The sequence below is a fragment of the Hemicordylus capensis genome, chromosome 3 (assembly GCF_027244095.1).
Source record: "Hemicordylus capensis ecotype Gifberg chromosome 3, rHemCap1.1.pri, whole genome shotgun sequence".
Lineage (NCBI taxonomy): Eukaryota > Metazoa > Chordata > Lepidosauria > Squamata > Cordylidae > Hemicordylus > Hemicordylus capensis.
Genome location: NC_069659.1, coordinates 224,800,922 through 224,817,403, shown reverse-complemented (window position 1 = coordinate 224,817,403; position 16,482 = coordinate 224,800,922). Strand labels below are relative to the sequence as shown.

Here is a 16,482-nt window from a genome sequence, read left to right as displayed (position 1 = left end):
TTTACTGACCAATTTTCTTCTCTGGTCTCTCTGTTTTTCAATCATTTTTGTTGATTTTTACGTTTAATTTTTTTGGTTTAACAATTTAAGAAACAGTTGAACGAAGTGCAGGAGCAACAAGATCCCTACCAGCTACATATTCATACAAGCCATTCTTTTCAGGAAGACCATATCAGTCATGGACAACAGCACCAATTACTGTGCCTGGGCAAACCAAATCAGGCTTCACCTCCCTATCAAGCTCTTCCTCTAATACTCCAACAGCTTCCCCATTAAAATCAATATGGTCTGTTTCTTCTGCTTCGCCAATCAAATCCACATTAGGAGCCTCCACTACATCTTCAATTAAATCTGTTAGCGATGTAGCTTCTCCAATTAGATCATTTCGGACAATCTCCTCACCAATAAAAACCGTGGTCTCACAGCCTCCATATAATATCCAGGTCTCTTCTGGTTCTTTCGTCAGAGCTCCCACTGTAACAGAAGCCACTAGTTTAAAAGGGCTGGCATCCACTTCTGCATTCCCCTCTCGGACATCTCCAGTGACTACAGCTGGGTCTCTTTTGGAGAGATCATCCATTACCATGACACCTCCAGCATCTCCCAAATCGAACATTAACATGTACTCTTCAAGTTTGCCATTTAAGTCAATCATCACATCAGCATCACCGCTTTTATCTTCACCTTTAAAATCAGTGGTGTCTCCTGCTAAGTCAGCAGTTGATGCTGTTTCCTCATCTAAAGTCACGATGGCTTCATCTCTCACATCCCCTGCGAAACACATAGTTGGGCATACAGAGGTAGCAATGGTTAATGGATCCATGTCACCTTTGAAATATCCGTCCCCTGCCAGTTTAATCAGTGGATCCAAAGCCACAGCCACATTTCAAGACAAGATCACTGCAGCAACCAATTCTGCAAGTTGTGCGGTTAATGCAGTCACTGATACAGTTGAGAAAATGTTTCCAACTACTACTGCAATGCCATTTTCTCCACTCAGGTCGCTTGTGTCTTCAACTCCATCAGCCTTTCAGTCAATAAGAACTCCTTCTGCAGGTGCACTATACACATCTCTTGGGTCAATATCGGCAACTACCTCGTCAGTAACTTCATCAACAATCACAGTGCCAGTATATTCTGTAGTCAATGTTTTGTCTGAACCAGCACTAAAGAAGCTCCCAGAGTCATCTTCCCTTACAAAATCGGCAGCTGCATTGTTATCGCCTATTAAAACATTGACTACAGAGACACGCACACAGCCTCACTTTAATCGAACCTCATCTCCTATAAAATCATCCTTGTTTTTAGCACCCTCTGCTCTTAAGTTGTCCGCACCATCTTCTTTATCTTCTAGTCAGGAGATATTAAAAGATGTGGCTGAGATGAAAGAGGACCTAATAAGAATGACAGCGATATTGCAGACAGATGTAATGGAGGACAAGGCATTCCATCCAGAACTAACAAAAGAGGGTAGAATAGATGATGAAGAACCTTTTAAAATTGTTGAGAAAGTAAAAGAGGACTTAGTAAAAGTTAGTGAGATACTGAAAAAAGATGTGTGTTTAGAAAATAAAGGATCAACCAAGCTATCAAAAAATGATAAAGGACACTCATCTGAGGATGAATGGGTAGAGTTCAGTGCAGATGAGATTGATGAAGCAAGACGGCAAGGCATGATATGTCCTCCTATATCTATTCCTGAAAAGGTGCAAATTAAAGCGAAGGCTGTATCTGAAAAGGATTATAACTTGACTAAAGTCATTGATTATTTGACAAACGATATTGGTAGTAGTTCACTGGCAAGCTTAAAGTACAAGTTTGAAGAGGGGAAAAGAGAAGGTGAAGAGAGGCAAAAAAGAGTTTTAAAACCAGCCATTGCATTACAAGAACATAAACTGAAAATGCCTCCAGCCTCCATGAGGCCATCCACTTCAGAAAAAGAGCTGTGCAAAATTGCAGATTCCTTTTTTGGAACAGATACTATTTTGGAATCTCCAGATGACTTTTCCCAACATGACCAAGACAAAAGTCCTTTATCTGACAGTGGCTTTGAAACAAGAAGTGAGAAAACGCCTTCAGCCCCACAAAGTGCAGAGAGCACAGGGCCAAAACCACTTTTCCATGATGTACCCATTCCTCCTGTCATCACGGAAACAAGAACTGAAGTGGTTCACGTTATCCGTAGCTATGAACCCTCATCAGAAGAGGTTTCTGAGCCACAAGCAGAAGAACCACCATCTCCAAAGGTGGCAACTACTTTTATGGAGCTGGAACCCAGACCAAATGGTGGATCTATCAAAGAAAAAATGAAAGCATTTCAAATGAAAGCCAGTAGTGAAGATGATGACCATAAGTGTGTTCTTGGCAAAGGTGTCCGTGTGAAGGAAGAAACTCATATCACTACCACAACAAGAATGGTTTATCATAAGCCTCCATGCACTGAGAGTTCTTCAGAAAGAATTGAAGAAACAATGTCTGTTCACGATATAATGAAAGCCTTTCAGTCAGGACGTGATCCTTCCAAAGAACTGGCAGGTCTGTTTGAACATAAGTCTTCAGTAACACCAGATGTTAGCAAGTCAACCGAAATTTCAACACAACATGCAGAGAAGGACAGCAAAATGAAACCCAAACTGGAGCGTATAATAGAGGTCCATATCGAAAAAGGTAATCAGGCTGAACCTACTGAAGTCATTATTAGAGAAACAAAAAAGCATCCAGAGAAAGAAATGTATGTTTATCAGAAAGACTTACCTCGGGGTGATTTGGAAAAACATGATGCTCTTCCTTGTTCAGATGAACAAGGTCAGCAAGAAGAAGAAGAACTTACAGCTGAAGAGTCACTTCCCTCTTATCTGGAGTCTTCTAGAGTAAACACTCCTGTGTCTCAGGAAGAAGACAGTCGCCCTAGTTCTGCCCAACTTATGTCTGATGACTCTTACAAAACACTGAAGCTTTTGAGTCAACATTCAGTAGAGTACCATGATGATGAGTTGTCAGAACTAAGAGGGGAGTCTTACAGGTTTGCTGAGAAAATGCTTCTCTCAGAAAAGCTAGATGTGTCTCAGTCTGATACTGAGGAGTCAGTTACTGATCATTTTCTACCCCTTAGCTCAGACTTACAGGGGCCTGATAAACGGTGCAGAGAAAAAGTAGCTACAGTCCCCCCAAAAGAAATCCTCACCAAAATCTCTAAAGATATATCAGAAAATGGTGTAGGTAAAATGTCTAAAGATGATCATTATGATAAAGTGACAGTGTTACATTACACTGGAGATGTTAGTAGCCCAAAGCACGCAATGTGGATGCGATTTACTGAGAACAGATTAGACAGAGGTAGAGAAAAGTTGATATATGAAGACAGGGTGGACAGGACTGTTAAAGAGGCAGAAGAAAAGCTGACAGAAGTATCACAGTTCTTCCGGGACAAAACAGAAAAATTGAATGATGAACTGCAATCTCCAGAGAAAAAGCAACAGAGAAGAAATGGGAAAGATGTTCATTCCAGCCATAGTTCAGCCAGCAGCAGCCCTGAAAAAGTGACCCTTACTGATTTACCAAGTTCAAAGGATGATTGGACTAAAGGAGGACAATATGGCCATGATGGAAAGTGCTTCCCAAAAGCTGATGAAAGAAAAGCTGCCAGTTTGCCTAGCAGCCCCGAGAGAAGGGCTCTCACCCAGCAGACAGAGGATTGTAAACAGTTGATGGAGCACAAAGGCATTGCTCAGAAAAGTAGAACACCTGATGCATTGCCAACTGGTTTTCAATTGAAGCAGTCCAAACTCAGTTCTATTAGGCTGAAGTTTGAACAGAGCATAGGCTCAAAGAGTAAAGAACTTCTTCAAGAGGATAAAAAGCAGGACCCACAATCTAAAATCCCGGTGAAAAAATTACAAGATAGCAAGCTCCCAGTCTACCAGTTTTATGCACGAGAAAAACATGCAAAAGATGTAGACCTTGCAGATGGAAATATAACACTGCAGAGGGAATCTCCTGCTATCAAATTAAAAGATGGCACCCAGAGTAAAGGCAAAGTTATGGAAGATGTTTCTACTTCAGATGCATCGAAGCACAGAACTGAAACACTAAGTAAAAGTATTCCTGAAGGTTTTTTGGAGCAGAAGGCGAAAGGTCTGGCATACAGCGTGAGCTCGGAGACAATGCCATCCAAAGGGCATTGGGATAAAAAGATCTACAGAACATGGGAAAGCCCTGGAACATCTGCCCACAAAACACAAAAAGAAAAACTTTCCCATGTGCTTGTTCAGGATGTAGTGAAAGAAAATCACATTGTCCACTCTGAGACTAAAGATATGGGCAAAGCTAGTGAATTTATCACTGTAACAGAGTGTGAGCACAAAATGTCAAAAAATGGATCCCATGCTAAGGAGGTGAAGGAAGTGACTGTAAAATCACCATCCAAAAAGGTTCTTTATAGAGAATATCTTGTCAGAGAAGGGGAATATCCCAGTGAAGTGATGGATAAAACTTCAAAGAAAAAAGAACCATTGACTGTATCTCACATTCCGGTCAGAATTTCAGAAGAAAAAAGAATATTGTCAGCTAACATTCCTGATGGTTTTCACGAACATCCAAAAAACTCAGTGCATGAACTTTCACTGAAAATGTCCCATGCCAGTATGGCTAAGGAAAAAGTTGAGAGACATTTTGATTATACAGAGCATAATAAAAGTGAGCATTCAGAATTCAGTAAGGCTAGCAGCAGGCAACAAAGTTGCATACAGTTAAGTCCTCCTGTGGAGGATGCAGAGGTATCCCCTAGTAAGTCACCTGATTCTTTAGAAGTTAGCCCAGGAAAGGAGTCTCCTTCAAGGCTCTTTGACTCCATTCATGGTGATAATTTGGTGAAATATGCCCCTTTAGCAACAGCTGAGGGAGCAAAAGAGATTAAAACATTACCTGTTTATGTTAGTTTTGTTCAAATAGGGAGACAATATGAAAAGGAGGTGCAGCAAGGAAGTATTAAAAAAATTGTAAGTCAGGAAAGTAAGACTGTACAAGAGACAAAGGGGGGCTTTTATACTCCTAGGCAACAAAAACAGCTTCCTTCTCCACAAGGTAGTCCAGAAGATGACACATTAGAACAGGTGTCCTTTATAGATAGCTCTGGGAAAAGCCCATTAACACCTGAAACACCTAGCTCAGAAGAAGTGAGTTATGAGTTTACATCTAAAACGCCTGATTCACTAATAGCTTATATACCAGGCAAACCCAGTCCTATCCCTGAAGTTTCTGAGGAGTCAGAGGAGGAAGCAGAGGCTAAATCAACCTCTGTAAAACAGACCATTTTTGAGATACCAAAAATTGACAAAGTATTGCCAAATAATCTAGACAGAGATTGTAATAAAAGGCCAAAAGGGAATAGGGTTGCCTATATTGAATTCCCACCTCCTCCTCCATTAGATGCCGATCAAACAGAACCGGAAAAGCATCGCCACTCCTCTGAGAGTGAGATGGAAATGATAGAAGTAAACCTACAAGATGAACATGATAAATGTCAACTGGCTGAACCAGTCATAAGGGTACAGCCACCTTCTCCTGTGCCACCTGGAGAAGATGTCAGTGACTCTAGTGATGACGAATCCCTCTATCAACCCATTCCGATTAAAAAATACATGTTTAAATTAAATGACATTGAAGATGGTCAAATGGAAGCCTACAAGCAAAAATCGGCTGAAAAGAAGGAAAATGGGAAGCCTAATGAATTTGACCTTGGCCTTGATTCTCCCCAGAATGATATTGCTCAAAATGGGAACAATGACCAGTCTGTCACTGAGTGTTCTATAGCAACCACTGCAGAATTCTCCCATGATACAGATGCAACTGAGATTGACTCACTTGATGGCTATGATTTGCAAGATGAAGATGATGGCTTAACTGAGAGTGATTCTAAACTTGCAGGTCCAGCAGTAGAAACAAAAAAGGACATATGGGCTACAGAAGGCATTTTGAAACAGACTGATCGATGTTTTAGCCAAAGTAAGCTGGAAGTTATTGAGGAAGAAGAAAAAGTCTGCCCTGAAGAAAACAAGCCATTATCTAAATGTCCAGCTTCTGAAAAAACTGCAAATAAGACTGAGCAAAAGTCAGGGGCACAGTTTTTTACTTTGGAAGGCAGACACCCTGATAGGACTGTGTTTCCTGATACGTATTTCAGTTACAAAGTAGATGAAGAGTTTGCCACACCTTTTAAAACTGTAGCTACTAAAAGTCTAGATTTCGACCCTTGGTCCAATAATCGTGGTGATGATGAAGTTTTTGAGTCTAAATCAAGGGATGATGAGGCTAAGCCTTTTGGCCTAGCAGTAGAAGACAGATCTCAAGCAACAACACCAGATACAACTCCAGCCAGAACGCCAACAGATGAAAGTACACCAACTAGTGAGCCCAATCCCTTCCCATTTCATGAAGGGAAGATGTTTGAGATGACTCGCAGTGGCGCAATTGACATGAGCAAGAGGGATTTTGTTGAAGAAAGACTCCAATTTTTTCAGATTGGTGAGCATACTTCTGAAGGGAAGTCAGGGGACAAGGGGGAAGGGGATAAAAATAAAGTCACTGCCATCACACAACCACAGTCAGGGGAAAAAACTATAGAAAAAACCATAGAGGGAGAAGTAGAAACACCAGCAGTTGAACATAAACTCATCATCCAGGCCAGTGGAGATTGTATGGAAGCAACACCGGGTAGTAACTCACTGGAGAAATCATCAGCAGCTGTTAATGCTTCTAAAGTTGATCCCAAATTGCGCACACCTATTAAAATGGGAATTTCTGCTTCCACCATGACGCTGAAGAAAGATGTCCCTGGAGAAGTGACAGATAAGATAGAGTCTGTGATGCCAGGTGTTCAGGGATTAGAATATGAATCCATAATAGAGGTTACAAGTACAGCTACGCTTAGCCAGTCAAGTGGTAGGGAAGCAGAAAAGCATTATTTCCAAAAAGATAATTTTAATAACAACAACAATTTGGATCCATCCACTACACCTATCAGTAGTGTTACCTGTAAAGTAGTGCTAAATGAACATTTTGAGCCCAAGCATCCCACACAGAAAGCTAATCAAATGAAAAACACTTCAGGAAATGACACAGGTGCAAAACAAGGACACGATAAGCAAAAAATATATGGAGAACAGCAGAAGTCATCAGAACCGTTAGGGAATAGAGCAAGATCAAAACTTCCCATAAAGGCTACCTCAGCAAAAGAAACCAGCCCACATAGTAATAGCCAAGCCTGCAGATTGAGTAAAGTCAGACAGGATAGTAAACTTGACAAAAGAAAACAATACAGTTCCTCTCCACATATAGATGTAAGGTCTAAGATTCCTGTAAAAAACACACAAAGGCATAACTTAGTAATAGCTAGAAAAACACCAGTGGTTAAAAACCAAGAGCAGCTAGAGAGAAGCAAAGTCAAACCGCTTCCTTCTAAATTACCATTAAAGGTAAGATCAACCACCATCACCACCACCACTACTACAACAACAGTTAAAGTAAAGCAAAGTCAGCTTAGGGAGGTATGTAAACATTCCATTGAATATTTTAAGGGAATTAGTGGTGAGGCTTTAAAGCTTGTGGACCGTCTATCTGATGAAGAGAAAAAGATGCAGTCTGAGGTGTCCGATGATGAAGAAGACAGTACGTCAAGAAACACTTCATTATCCGAAGCCACTCAAGTTTTCCAGCCTTCCATTACATCGAAGCCCGCTAGAGATATGAGAACAGAGGCAGCATCTTTAAAATCAAAGATTGAAAAGGCCGACAGTGAGAGGAGGAGGAGGAGTAAGAGGACTGGTGAGAATGGAGGGAGTCAGGTTTCTGGAGCTCTCGTGGCTCACCTCGTGGAGATCAAGCCTAGTTTGTAAAACTTTCAACTTGTTGATCCTAGTGCATGAACTGTTGTGATTGCCTGTGAAGTGACTTACTGTAGTTATCATTCTGTCATTGTCATCTGTATGTGCTGTCTTATACTCTTCTTTCTTCCTTTAAATGAAGCCTATACTATAGACAGCTAGTAAAGCATGCTGAAGACATTCATGTTAATTCAGGTCTTAGATTATTTATTTTGTGGCAGCAAAAATATCATTTTTTCAAAGTAGAAAAAACGGTCCGTCCCCCCCTCTTTAAATACTGGTGGGTTATTTCCCCCCACTCCACCAGTAGTTAAACCATTTTTGAACAATTCGGTAGATAAATTGTTGGCATGTTTGGTTTCATTTACACAATTAACATCATGTAGTTTGACACTCAGCTTTATAAAGTAGAAAATCTCAAATCTATAATTAAAAATATGTAGGTTTTTAGGGCACTCAGTCATTTTTGTATTTGATTGAGCACCAGTTAATATAGCACAATATATTTAATACTGCTAGTCAGTGCTAAAGATTGTTTCACAATACCCTTTTAATTGAAAAATTATAAATCACAGGTCCACAGAGTCCATGTGAACGGACAGATATAAGGATGGCAATAGTGGCCGATCACCTGGGACTTAGCTGGACAGGTAAGATGTGGTGATGTGATAATGGCATAGAAATTAGCAAACCTTTGTGAAGACCCAACTTGTGTTTTTAAAAATGAGTGATGATGTAGGCGAGGATGTATAAGAGACCCTTATAAAATTGCTTCTTGTATTACAAAATGTCATTTATTTGTTTGTTATATTTGAGAGCTAGATTATGATGAGAGCTTGTGACTTGCCCCGGCCACCCAGTGAGTTTCATAGCAGTAGGTGGCCTAACAGTAAAGTCATTCCTCTGCCCAGCCTGTGTTTTTGTTTGTTTTGTTTTGTTAGTAATAGCAATAGCAATAGCACTTACATTTATATACTGCTCTATAGCCGGAGCTCTCTAAGCGGTTTACAATGATTTAGCATATTGCCCCCAACATTCTGGGTACTCATTTTACCGACCTCGGAAGGATGGAAGGCTGAGTCAACCTTGAGCCCCTGGTCAGGATCGAACTTGTAACCTTCTGGTTACAGGGCGGCAGTTTTACCACTGCACCACCAGGTCCCAGTTTTATTCCCTCAGTTGTGAGTAAGTAATGTTTACTGGTTTTGCCTATGGTACTTACTTTTCTAACAGGCTGCCTGATGTAGCATAAACCCTCAGGTAGAGGAACCTGTGGTGGTGAGTCTGTGAGCCTGGGAATCATCCCACAGACGACTGTTGAGCTGCCATCTTGCAGCCTCTGGCTTGTGGGCAGGGGCCCCCTCCCTCTTCCTAGTCTGCCAAGGCTAGACTAGGAAGAGGGAGAAAGCTCAGAAAGCTCTGTAGCGCTCACATCATCAGACTGCAAGCAAGGTGTCAGGACATCATTAGAGCAGCAACCATTGGCCACAATCTTCGCGGGGCCATCCCCCACCTTTGGCAGGGAAAGGGCATTAAAACCCATTACTCGCACCATTGCCCTTGCTAGGGCCCCACAGCCATACAGTCTTACACAAGCACAACTACTGGTATCAGAGGATTTCTGTGACTCCTGGAAGGGGTCATGATGACTTCCTAGGAGGGAACATGTATATGAGGGTGGGCAAAGGATGCTGGAGTTTGGTCCACTGTGACAAAGGATGCTCTTGGAATGGTAGACCTGGGCCAAGCAGTCCAGGAAGACCTCACACATTCAAGCCCCCATGCTGGCTTGCTGGCTAGGGATTACCTCTCTCATGAGAGGGCTGGTCGAGGGCCACTGGGGAGAACCAGAGGCTCCATGAGCTTTGGGTCTCCATTGGACTGCACTCTCATGAGGTAGGCCCTGCTGATGTGGGGCTCCTGGTATCTCTGGTTAATAATGGAACTCATACTCCAAAACTTCCCATCTCTTCTCAATCCTTCCAGACATCCAAGGAGTCCAGACTGTTCCATGTGTCTGGGTGGTCTCAGGTGGGCAGAGTAGGGGAACACTGGGGATGGATCATACTCCACATTCAAACAGCCTGGGCTGGGACCAGTGTTGTGGCATATGTAAATCGGCCACAGCAGGACATCCAGGGGCAGTGCACCATGAATTAGAGTGATCCCTGGCAAGCCAGGTGGCCGTGGGTGGCAACAAACAAACAAATGGGTATGTGTTGCAGAGAGACCAGACTGCCAGAGGGGAGCCCTTGGACTCCTGCATCGCAGCAGTCACCGGGACCAGGAAAGGTTTTGCCTGGATACCCTTTCCTGGGGCTTGCAGGGATCTAGTAACTGGGCTGAGTAGCAACAGCCCTCCGGCCTACATGTTTGTCTCTATGGCCTGTCACTCTCATGAGAGAGTGGTCCTTGGGAGAAGGGGCGTGTATCTATTGCACATGTTGTCGTCACACTGGGCTTTCAAGTCCTTCCCTGTAACCAATATCTAGGTGTGACCCAGGATGGTTCTTCTCATGAGGTATGGCTGAGACTGCATGCTTGCACCCAAGGGGAAGGGGCTGGGCTGCACTTCCCCTACAAACTTGGTACCTCACTGGTCTGGGGCACCTCCAAGCCAGGCTGAACGTTTGGATATACAAACATATCTTGTTGGAAAACAACCGAGTTGCCCAGTTCTTGGTGTCACCAGGGCTCCTTGTGTTTGTGTACATACTTCTGCAGTTCTTTATTGATGGGGTGGGAGCATGAGACGCAGTGGAAAGCACTGTTTCCTCAGTGTGGTTCTCTCCCATTAAATGCATTGAAGTTTGGGACATGGCAATACGGTGTCCCTGTTGCCAGGATGGCAGGAGGAATGTGGAGACTGCAGAGGGCACAGACTGATCAGAGAGGTGGCCAGTGAGAAGCGCGCTAGTCATAGCGCTGACACATTTCTGGGTTGGTCTGAGCCACCCTCTCTATCATTTCAGGAGCAGCCCCAGCACGAAACCCGTTATGACAGCTGCATAATTCAGATGCCACGATTCCACCTTCAAACCTGAGTTTTGGTGGTGTGTGTGGACAGTTTTTCACGGATTGGAACTGCGGGTCCATGAACCGGTTTGGTCGAACTGACTGACTTGGCCAGTTGTTTTGACTGAACCAGTTTGAACTGGTTCTGTGGTTCCACGGTGAGAGGGGTGAGGGCAGTAAGAGGCATCTTTCAAAATAAATGAGAAGGTCCTTACCAGGTACCAAAGCTGCCTGGAGCCCTGTGCCTCTCGCTGGCGAACCAGTTCGCTTCAGACCGGGCCCCCTTCCTGAAGTGTGGTCCAGTTCACGACTGAACTGCTTGAAGCAGCCAAGTTCCTGGTGGACCAGTTCACTTCAAACTGTCCGTGCGCACCTACTACTAACCCGAAGGTTCAGATTACGGTTTGGGGTCGAAACCCTCAGTTCATTTGGGTGATGAAACTGCAGTTTCACATATTCGGACAACCACAAAATCAAACATCTGACATGTTTGTCTCTGGTTTGGCATTATGTCTGAAGGCAGCCATAGAGTAAAATGCAATGGCTTTGCTCCAAAGTGCCTGATGTTTGAGGTGAAAGTACTTCTGCTCACAGCCAGGAGGCAGAAGGCCCAATTTTCCTCCCCTAACTGCAGCCCCTGTGCCACATTATGCACTATTCCAGAGAATCTCCCAATCTTCAGGAGCAGCTTTTGGGAGGCATGAAGAGCTGCAGCAGAAAGAGAGCAGAAAAGCCCTAAATCCCACAATGCATGCAGTTATTTGAATCCAAGGCAGTATATGGTGGTATGACATACAATCCACTGATGATTGTGGGATCATCAGTCATTTGCTGGGAACTAGTTTCAGCCCTACTAAAGCTAGCAAGACATGAGGAAGTTGTGACCTAAAGGAAGTAGTAAAGAATTTTTGCTTCTTCATGCTTCTTCGTGTTTTGTTAGCAGGGGATATTTTATGGCAGTGCATATTAAAGGCTGTCTGTAGAGTTGCCCATGGAAGGATCCAGCCCAAAGCTCCACAAGGGTTTGTTGCTAGGTCTAAGAATATTAGAGTAAAACAACCTCTACTGTCCTTCCCTGGGTCTTTCCCCATTTAGGTTCTGTAGGACAAATTAGGCTGAAAAAGGTTTGATAACTCCTACAGCCATACTGCTGCCTGGAATTACAAGGTTGGATACATTTGACTATTATATGTCAGATACATTTTTTAATCATGTAAAAGCAACTGACTGTTCAAAATATGCTTGACGTAATTCTCCCCCACCCCTTTCCCCTCCATTTTGTAGAACTGGCAAGAGAACTGAATTTTTCTGTTGATGAAATTAATCAAATTCGTGTAGAAAACCCAAACTCTCTGATTGCTCAGAGCTTCATGTTGTTAAAGAAATGGGTTACCAGAGATGGGAAAAGTGCTACAAGTAAGTTAAATCATATTTAATATTGTTTAGAAGGATGAACAAATCTGTGTATTGCCAGAGTCTTGGGGCTGGTTCATGTATGCACAGTCTCATAACTTAATGACTGCACTATCAAGTGATTATTTGAAGGACTTTTCATATTGCCTGTCAGTAACCTCAAATGAATTGCTTTTCAACTGAATCTGTTCACACATCATCAAGTCTTAAGTAATCAACTGATAAGAAATCATGTGATGCACATGAATGAACTGAACCTGTCTGGACAGGTTTAAAACAACAGTGACTATTTTAATATCTTTGATTGATAGGTTTATATGCTGCCTTTCATTAAACAATCTCAAAGCGATTTACAATACATTAAAGAACAAGACAAAATTACTAAATGGTTAAAACAATACAAATATTAAATTGGAATACAAAAATACAAATCTAATTAAAAGTTAAACAAAAACATACGCTATAAAGCCATGGAACACAATACAGAGCAGCAGCAACAAAAAACAACACTCATATAAAAGCCTGGGTAAAAAGCCTTGATTTCACTTGCTTTCTAAAAGCTCCAATACAAAGCAAAAATACTTCACTATTCTCGCTAACTTCATATACAGCTTTTTAGATGTCATGTCTCTTTATATATTTAGGAGCCGTATAGTTTCAAGACCTCTAAACATCTATTTATGCAAGATTCTGTCAAAACTACATCCTTGCAGATATCTCTGTGTTGGTCTCCAGTTACTCCTTTTAAAAATATAGATGGCAGATCCCTAGCTAATCAAAGTGGCCCCTAGCTAATTTATGTTTTCACCATATCTAAATGTCATGTTAACTATCATTAACAAGTGATCATTAGTCACCATGGCCTAATGTCCTTATTTCCCAAAATCCCTGGATTCCAGGATCCATAATTCTTTTAGAGAGACAGTCTATATCTCTCTAGTTTAACTAGATAATGCAGATCACTCATACAAGAAGGTATTTTCATATAGCTTGTCACCTTAAGTGGCGCAATGGGGAAATGCCTGACTAACAAGCAGAAGGTTGCCAGTTCAAATCCTTGTTGGTACTGTATTGGGCAGCAGCATAAGAACAGCCCTGCTGGATCAGGCCCAAGGCCCATCTAGTCCAGCATCCTGTTTCGCACAGTGGCCCACCAGATGCCGCTGGAAGCCTACAAGCAGGAGTTGAAGGCATGTATTCTCTCTTGCTGTTACTCCCCTGCAACTGGTACTAAGAGGCATCCTGGTTTTGAGGCTGGAAGTGGCCTATTGCCCTCCGACTAGTAACCGTTGATAGACCTCTCCTCCATGAAGATATAGGAAGCAATATAGGAAGATGCTGCTGCGCAGGATGAGGCAATGGGAAACCCCTCCTGTATTCTACCAAAGAAAACCATTGGGCTCTGTGGGCGCCAGGAGTCGAAATTGACTTGACGGCACACTTTACCTTTACTTTACATATAGCTTATGTTTTCAAGCCTGATTGGTCTTTGCTGGGTTTGTAGGGAGGAGAAATAATTACGTAGTTGCAGACAGTGTTTTCCATTGTAAAGATATAAAGGGGCAGTGAGCATATGCCTTCAACAGGGGCGTAGCTAGCCCACTGGCGGCCCGTGTGCGGCCGCAGTGGGTGCCCCGATAGCCCCGCCCCCTGCATCTGATGTCAGGCGCAGAGGATAGTCACGCCCCCGCGTCTGACGTCAGACGCGGGGTGTGTGGTCTGGCTCCCGAACGGAGCCTTGAGGCTCCGTTCGGGAGAAGCAGCTTAACTGCTGAAGGGGCCATGTGGCCCCTTCGGCAGTTAAACAAAGGCTGGTGCTGTGTTCGCAGCGCAGCCCAGGAGTGGCTCTTCCCTGCAGGGAAGAGCCGCTTCTGGGCTGCATTGCGAACGCAGCACCAGTCTTAGCTCCTGAAGGGGCCGGGCGGCCCCTTCAGGAGCTAGTTAGGCTGGTGCTGCGAACGCAGCACCAGCCTTTGTTTAGCTCTCGAAGGGGCCGCGTGGCCCCTGCTCGGGAGCTAAACTACCGCCCCCACGTCTGACGTCAGACGCAGGGGGCGTGTCAGGGCCGCTAATGGCGGCTCCTGATTGGGCACAGCTCGGGTTCTTTGAACCCATTCGCCCAATTATAGCTACGCCCCTGGCCTTCAGATTCCTGAGAATATGTGATGGACATGCACTGTGAAGCAGACATTGGCTCCACTGCAACTGCTGCACGTTTAGAGACATCTTTTCTTCACACTTTACCTGTTTGTTGTTATGATCAAAATAGTTATGCAGTTCATTGGGGAGGTATTTTTAATATATTTTCTTCTTCCCCTCACAGCTGATGCCTTAACATCTGTATTGACAAAAATCAACCGGATCGACATTGTAACTCTTTTGGAAGGACCAATATTTGATTATGGAAACATTTCAGGCACCAGAAGCTTTGCAGATGAAAATAATGTTTTCCATGAACCTGTTGATGGTAACTGAGTTTGTTTCATTTTCATTAGATTTTTTCGCCTTTTAGATCATAGGTATTTTAATTTTATAAGTGAAGTATGAGAGATGGGAGTTCTCTTTCAAAGAAAAAGGTTTGTTTTCTTTCCAAGATGATTTTTGCAGTTTATATCCGTGAGCTCTTAAAGTAGTTTGGCTCCATTAACTTCATTTGAACTTCACTGTTGTAACATTACTGTTAAATCCAGTCCATTAGGTATGATTGAAACTGCTAAGTGTTGCTTTTCATTCTAAAATTATCCTAAGAGAAAAATGAAATTCAAATATCCAGATTTATACGGAGTTTTAAACTAGCATTATATGTCATTTTTGTTTTCCCAATTGTAATTCTTTGGAGAGATACATAAATGAAGTTGTACCTTAATTCTGACTTTAAAAATATGTTGATAGGCTGCTTTCTAAATAGGTTAGGATTTTGTTTTAAAGCTGTGTTCTGAACACTATGAAAATAATGTTCTTGTTTCTTTTGTGTGAATTCAAATATATAGCCTTTTAGCTGCCTTCCATCAGGATTTTCTGGCTTTGCAGAGCATATGAGCTTAATTCATTCCAAGCAGCAATATTGGTCATTGAATCATCACACTGTAGAAATAAAATTCTGGGAACATCTTAAAAAATTTCCTTTTGAAATGTTGGTTGTGCCTTTTAATCACAGATGAGTGTCTTTTTAACAAAGAGAATGTGCTTCTCTGTGTTGCTGTTGCTTTCTGTCCTTCCTCTCCTCTGAACTTTCCTCAGGCTTCTTGTCCTCACCAAGACCAGACTACATTTTAATTTTCTCTCAGTTGATTCAGAAAAAACCCATTAGTGCATATCACTCTGTAGGCAGTAGGGATGTGCATGGAACCAGCGACTGCCAGTTCAAAGGTGCGGAGGGGGGGATAGCTTTAAGGACTAGGGTGGGTACTCTTACACACTCACCCACCACATTTCCCGCACTGGCGCTGTGTGCAAAATCGGTCCCGTGGGGCAGCAGTGTACCTCCTTGCCACTCCAGTGCATTGTGGATAGGAAGTGCCTCGTGCACGTGTACTCATGCACATGTCGCAACATGCACCCGGCACCTCCGGTCCACAACGCACTGGGAGGCACGCTGCCGTCCCGTGGGACCGATTTTGCACACAATGCCAGCAGGGAAAACACAGTGAGGGGGAGAGCACCCTCCCCAGTCCTTAAAGCTATCCCCCCCACCTTTGAACCAGCGACTTTTGAACCGGTTTGGAGGTCTGTAAAAGGGCCCCAGAACCGGTTCCGTGGACATCCCTAGTAGGCAGCACAACTTAACACTGAGCTCTTATTTCCCCCTTTCTCAACTTGGCCAATCTAATATTTACATGTGAGGGTGTGATTTAAAATTCATTGGCATTTTGTCTGTGCTCATTCTAACCCCTAGAGTATGGATGGTTGACTATGGTATTCTTGGGGGCCACTCTGTTCTCCAGACAATAGTTTGGACACTGGGTGGGTTTTCTGACACACAATCCAACCCCATCATAGATGGTCAGTTATGACAAACTTGGCATTGCCAAGCAGTAAGGACTTCACAAATATAGTACATGCATGCTGGATGGTATGAAGTTCTTGACTGCTAGGCAGAAGTGATGTGCTTCCTGAAAGATCGTCTTAGGAGGCTAATCAGAAACCATCTCTTTGCTACCAGAATGTCTATGGG

At 43.0% G+C, this 16,482-nt stretch overlaps 1 protein-coding gene across 36 annotated transcripts in view; it reads left to right on the top strand.

The window, feature by feature from the left end:
- ANK3 (ankyrin 3) overlaps positions 1-16,482 on the top strand; it is a 661,543-nt gene that overhangs the window by 626,575 nt on the left and 18,486 nt on the right. For 21 of the 36 annotated variants that reach the window (XM_053306987.1, XM_053306988.1, XM_053307003.1 and 18 more), the window contains 4 exons: positions 91-7,821; positions 8,456-8,530; positions 12,180-12,311; positions 14,632-14,775. In XM_053306987.1, coding sequence (XP_053162962.1) covers positions 91-7,821; positions 8,456-8,530; positions 12,180-12,311; positions 14,632-14,775 — 8,082 coding nt within the window. The remainder of the gene's footprint in view (positions 1-90; positions 7,822-8,455; positions 8,531-12,179; positions 12,312-14,631; positions 14,776-16,482) is intronic. The other 15 variants (XM_053307021.1, XM_053307010.1, XM_053307009.1 and 12 more) reach the window with 4 other exon arrangements.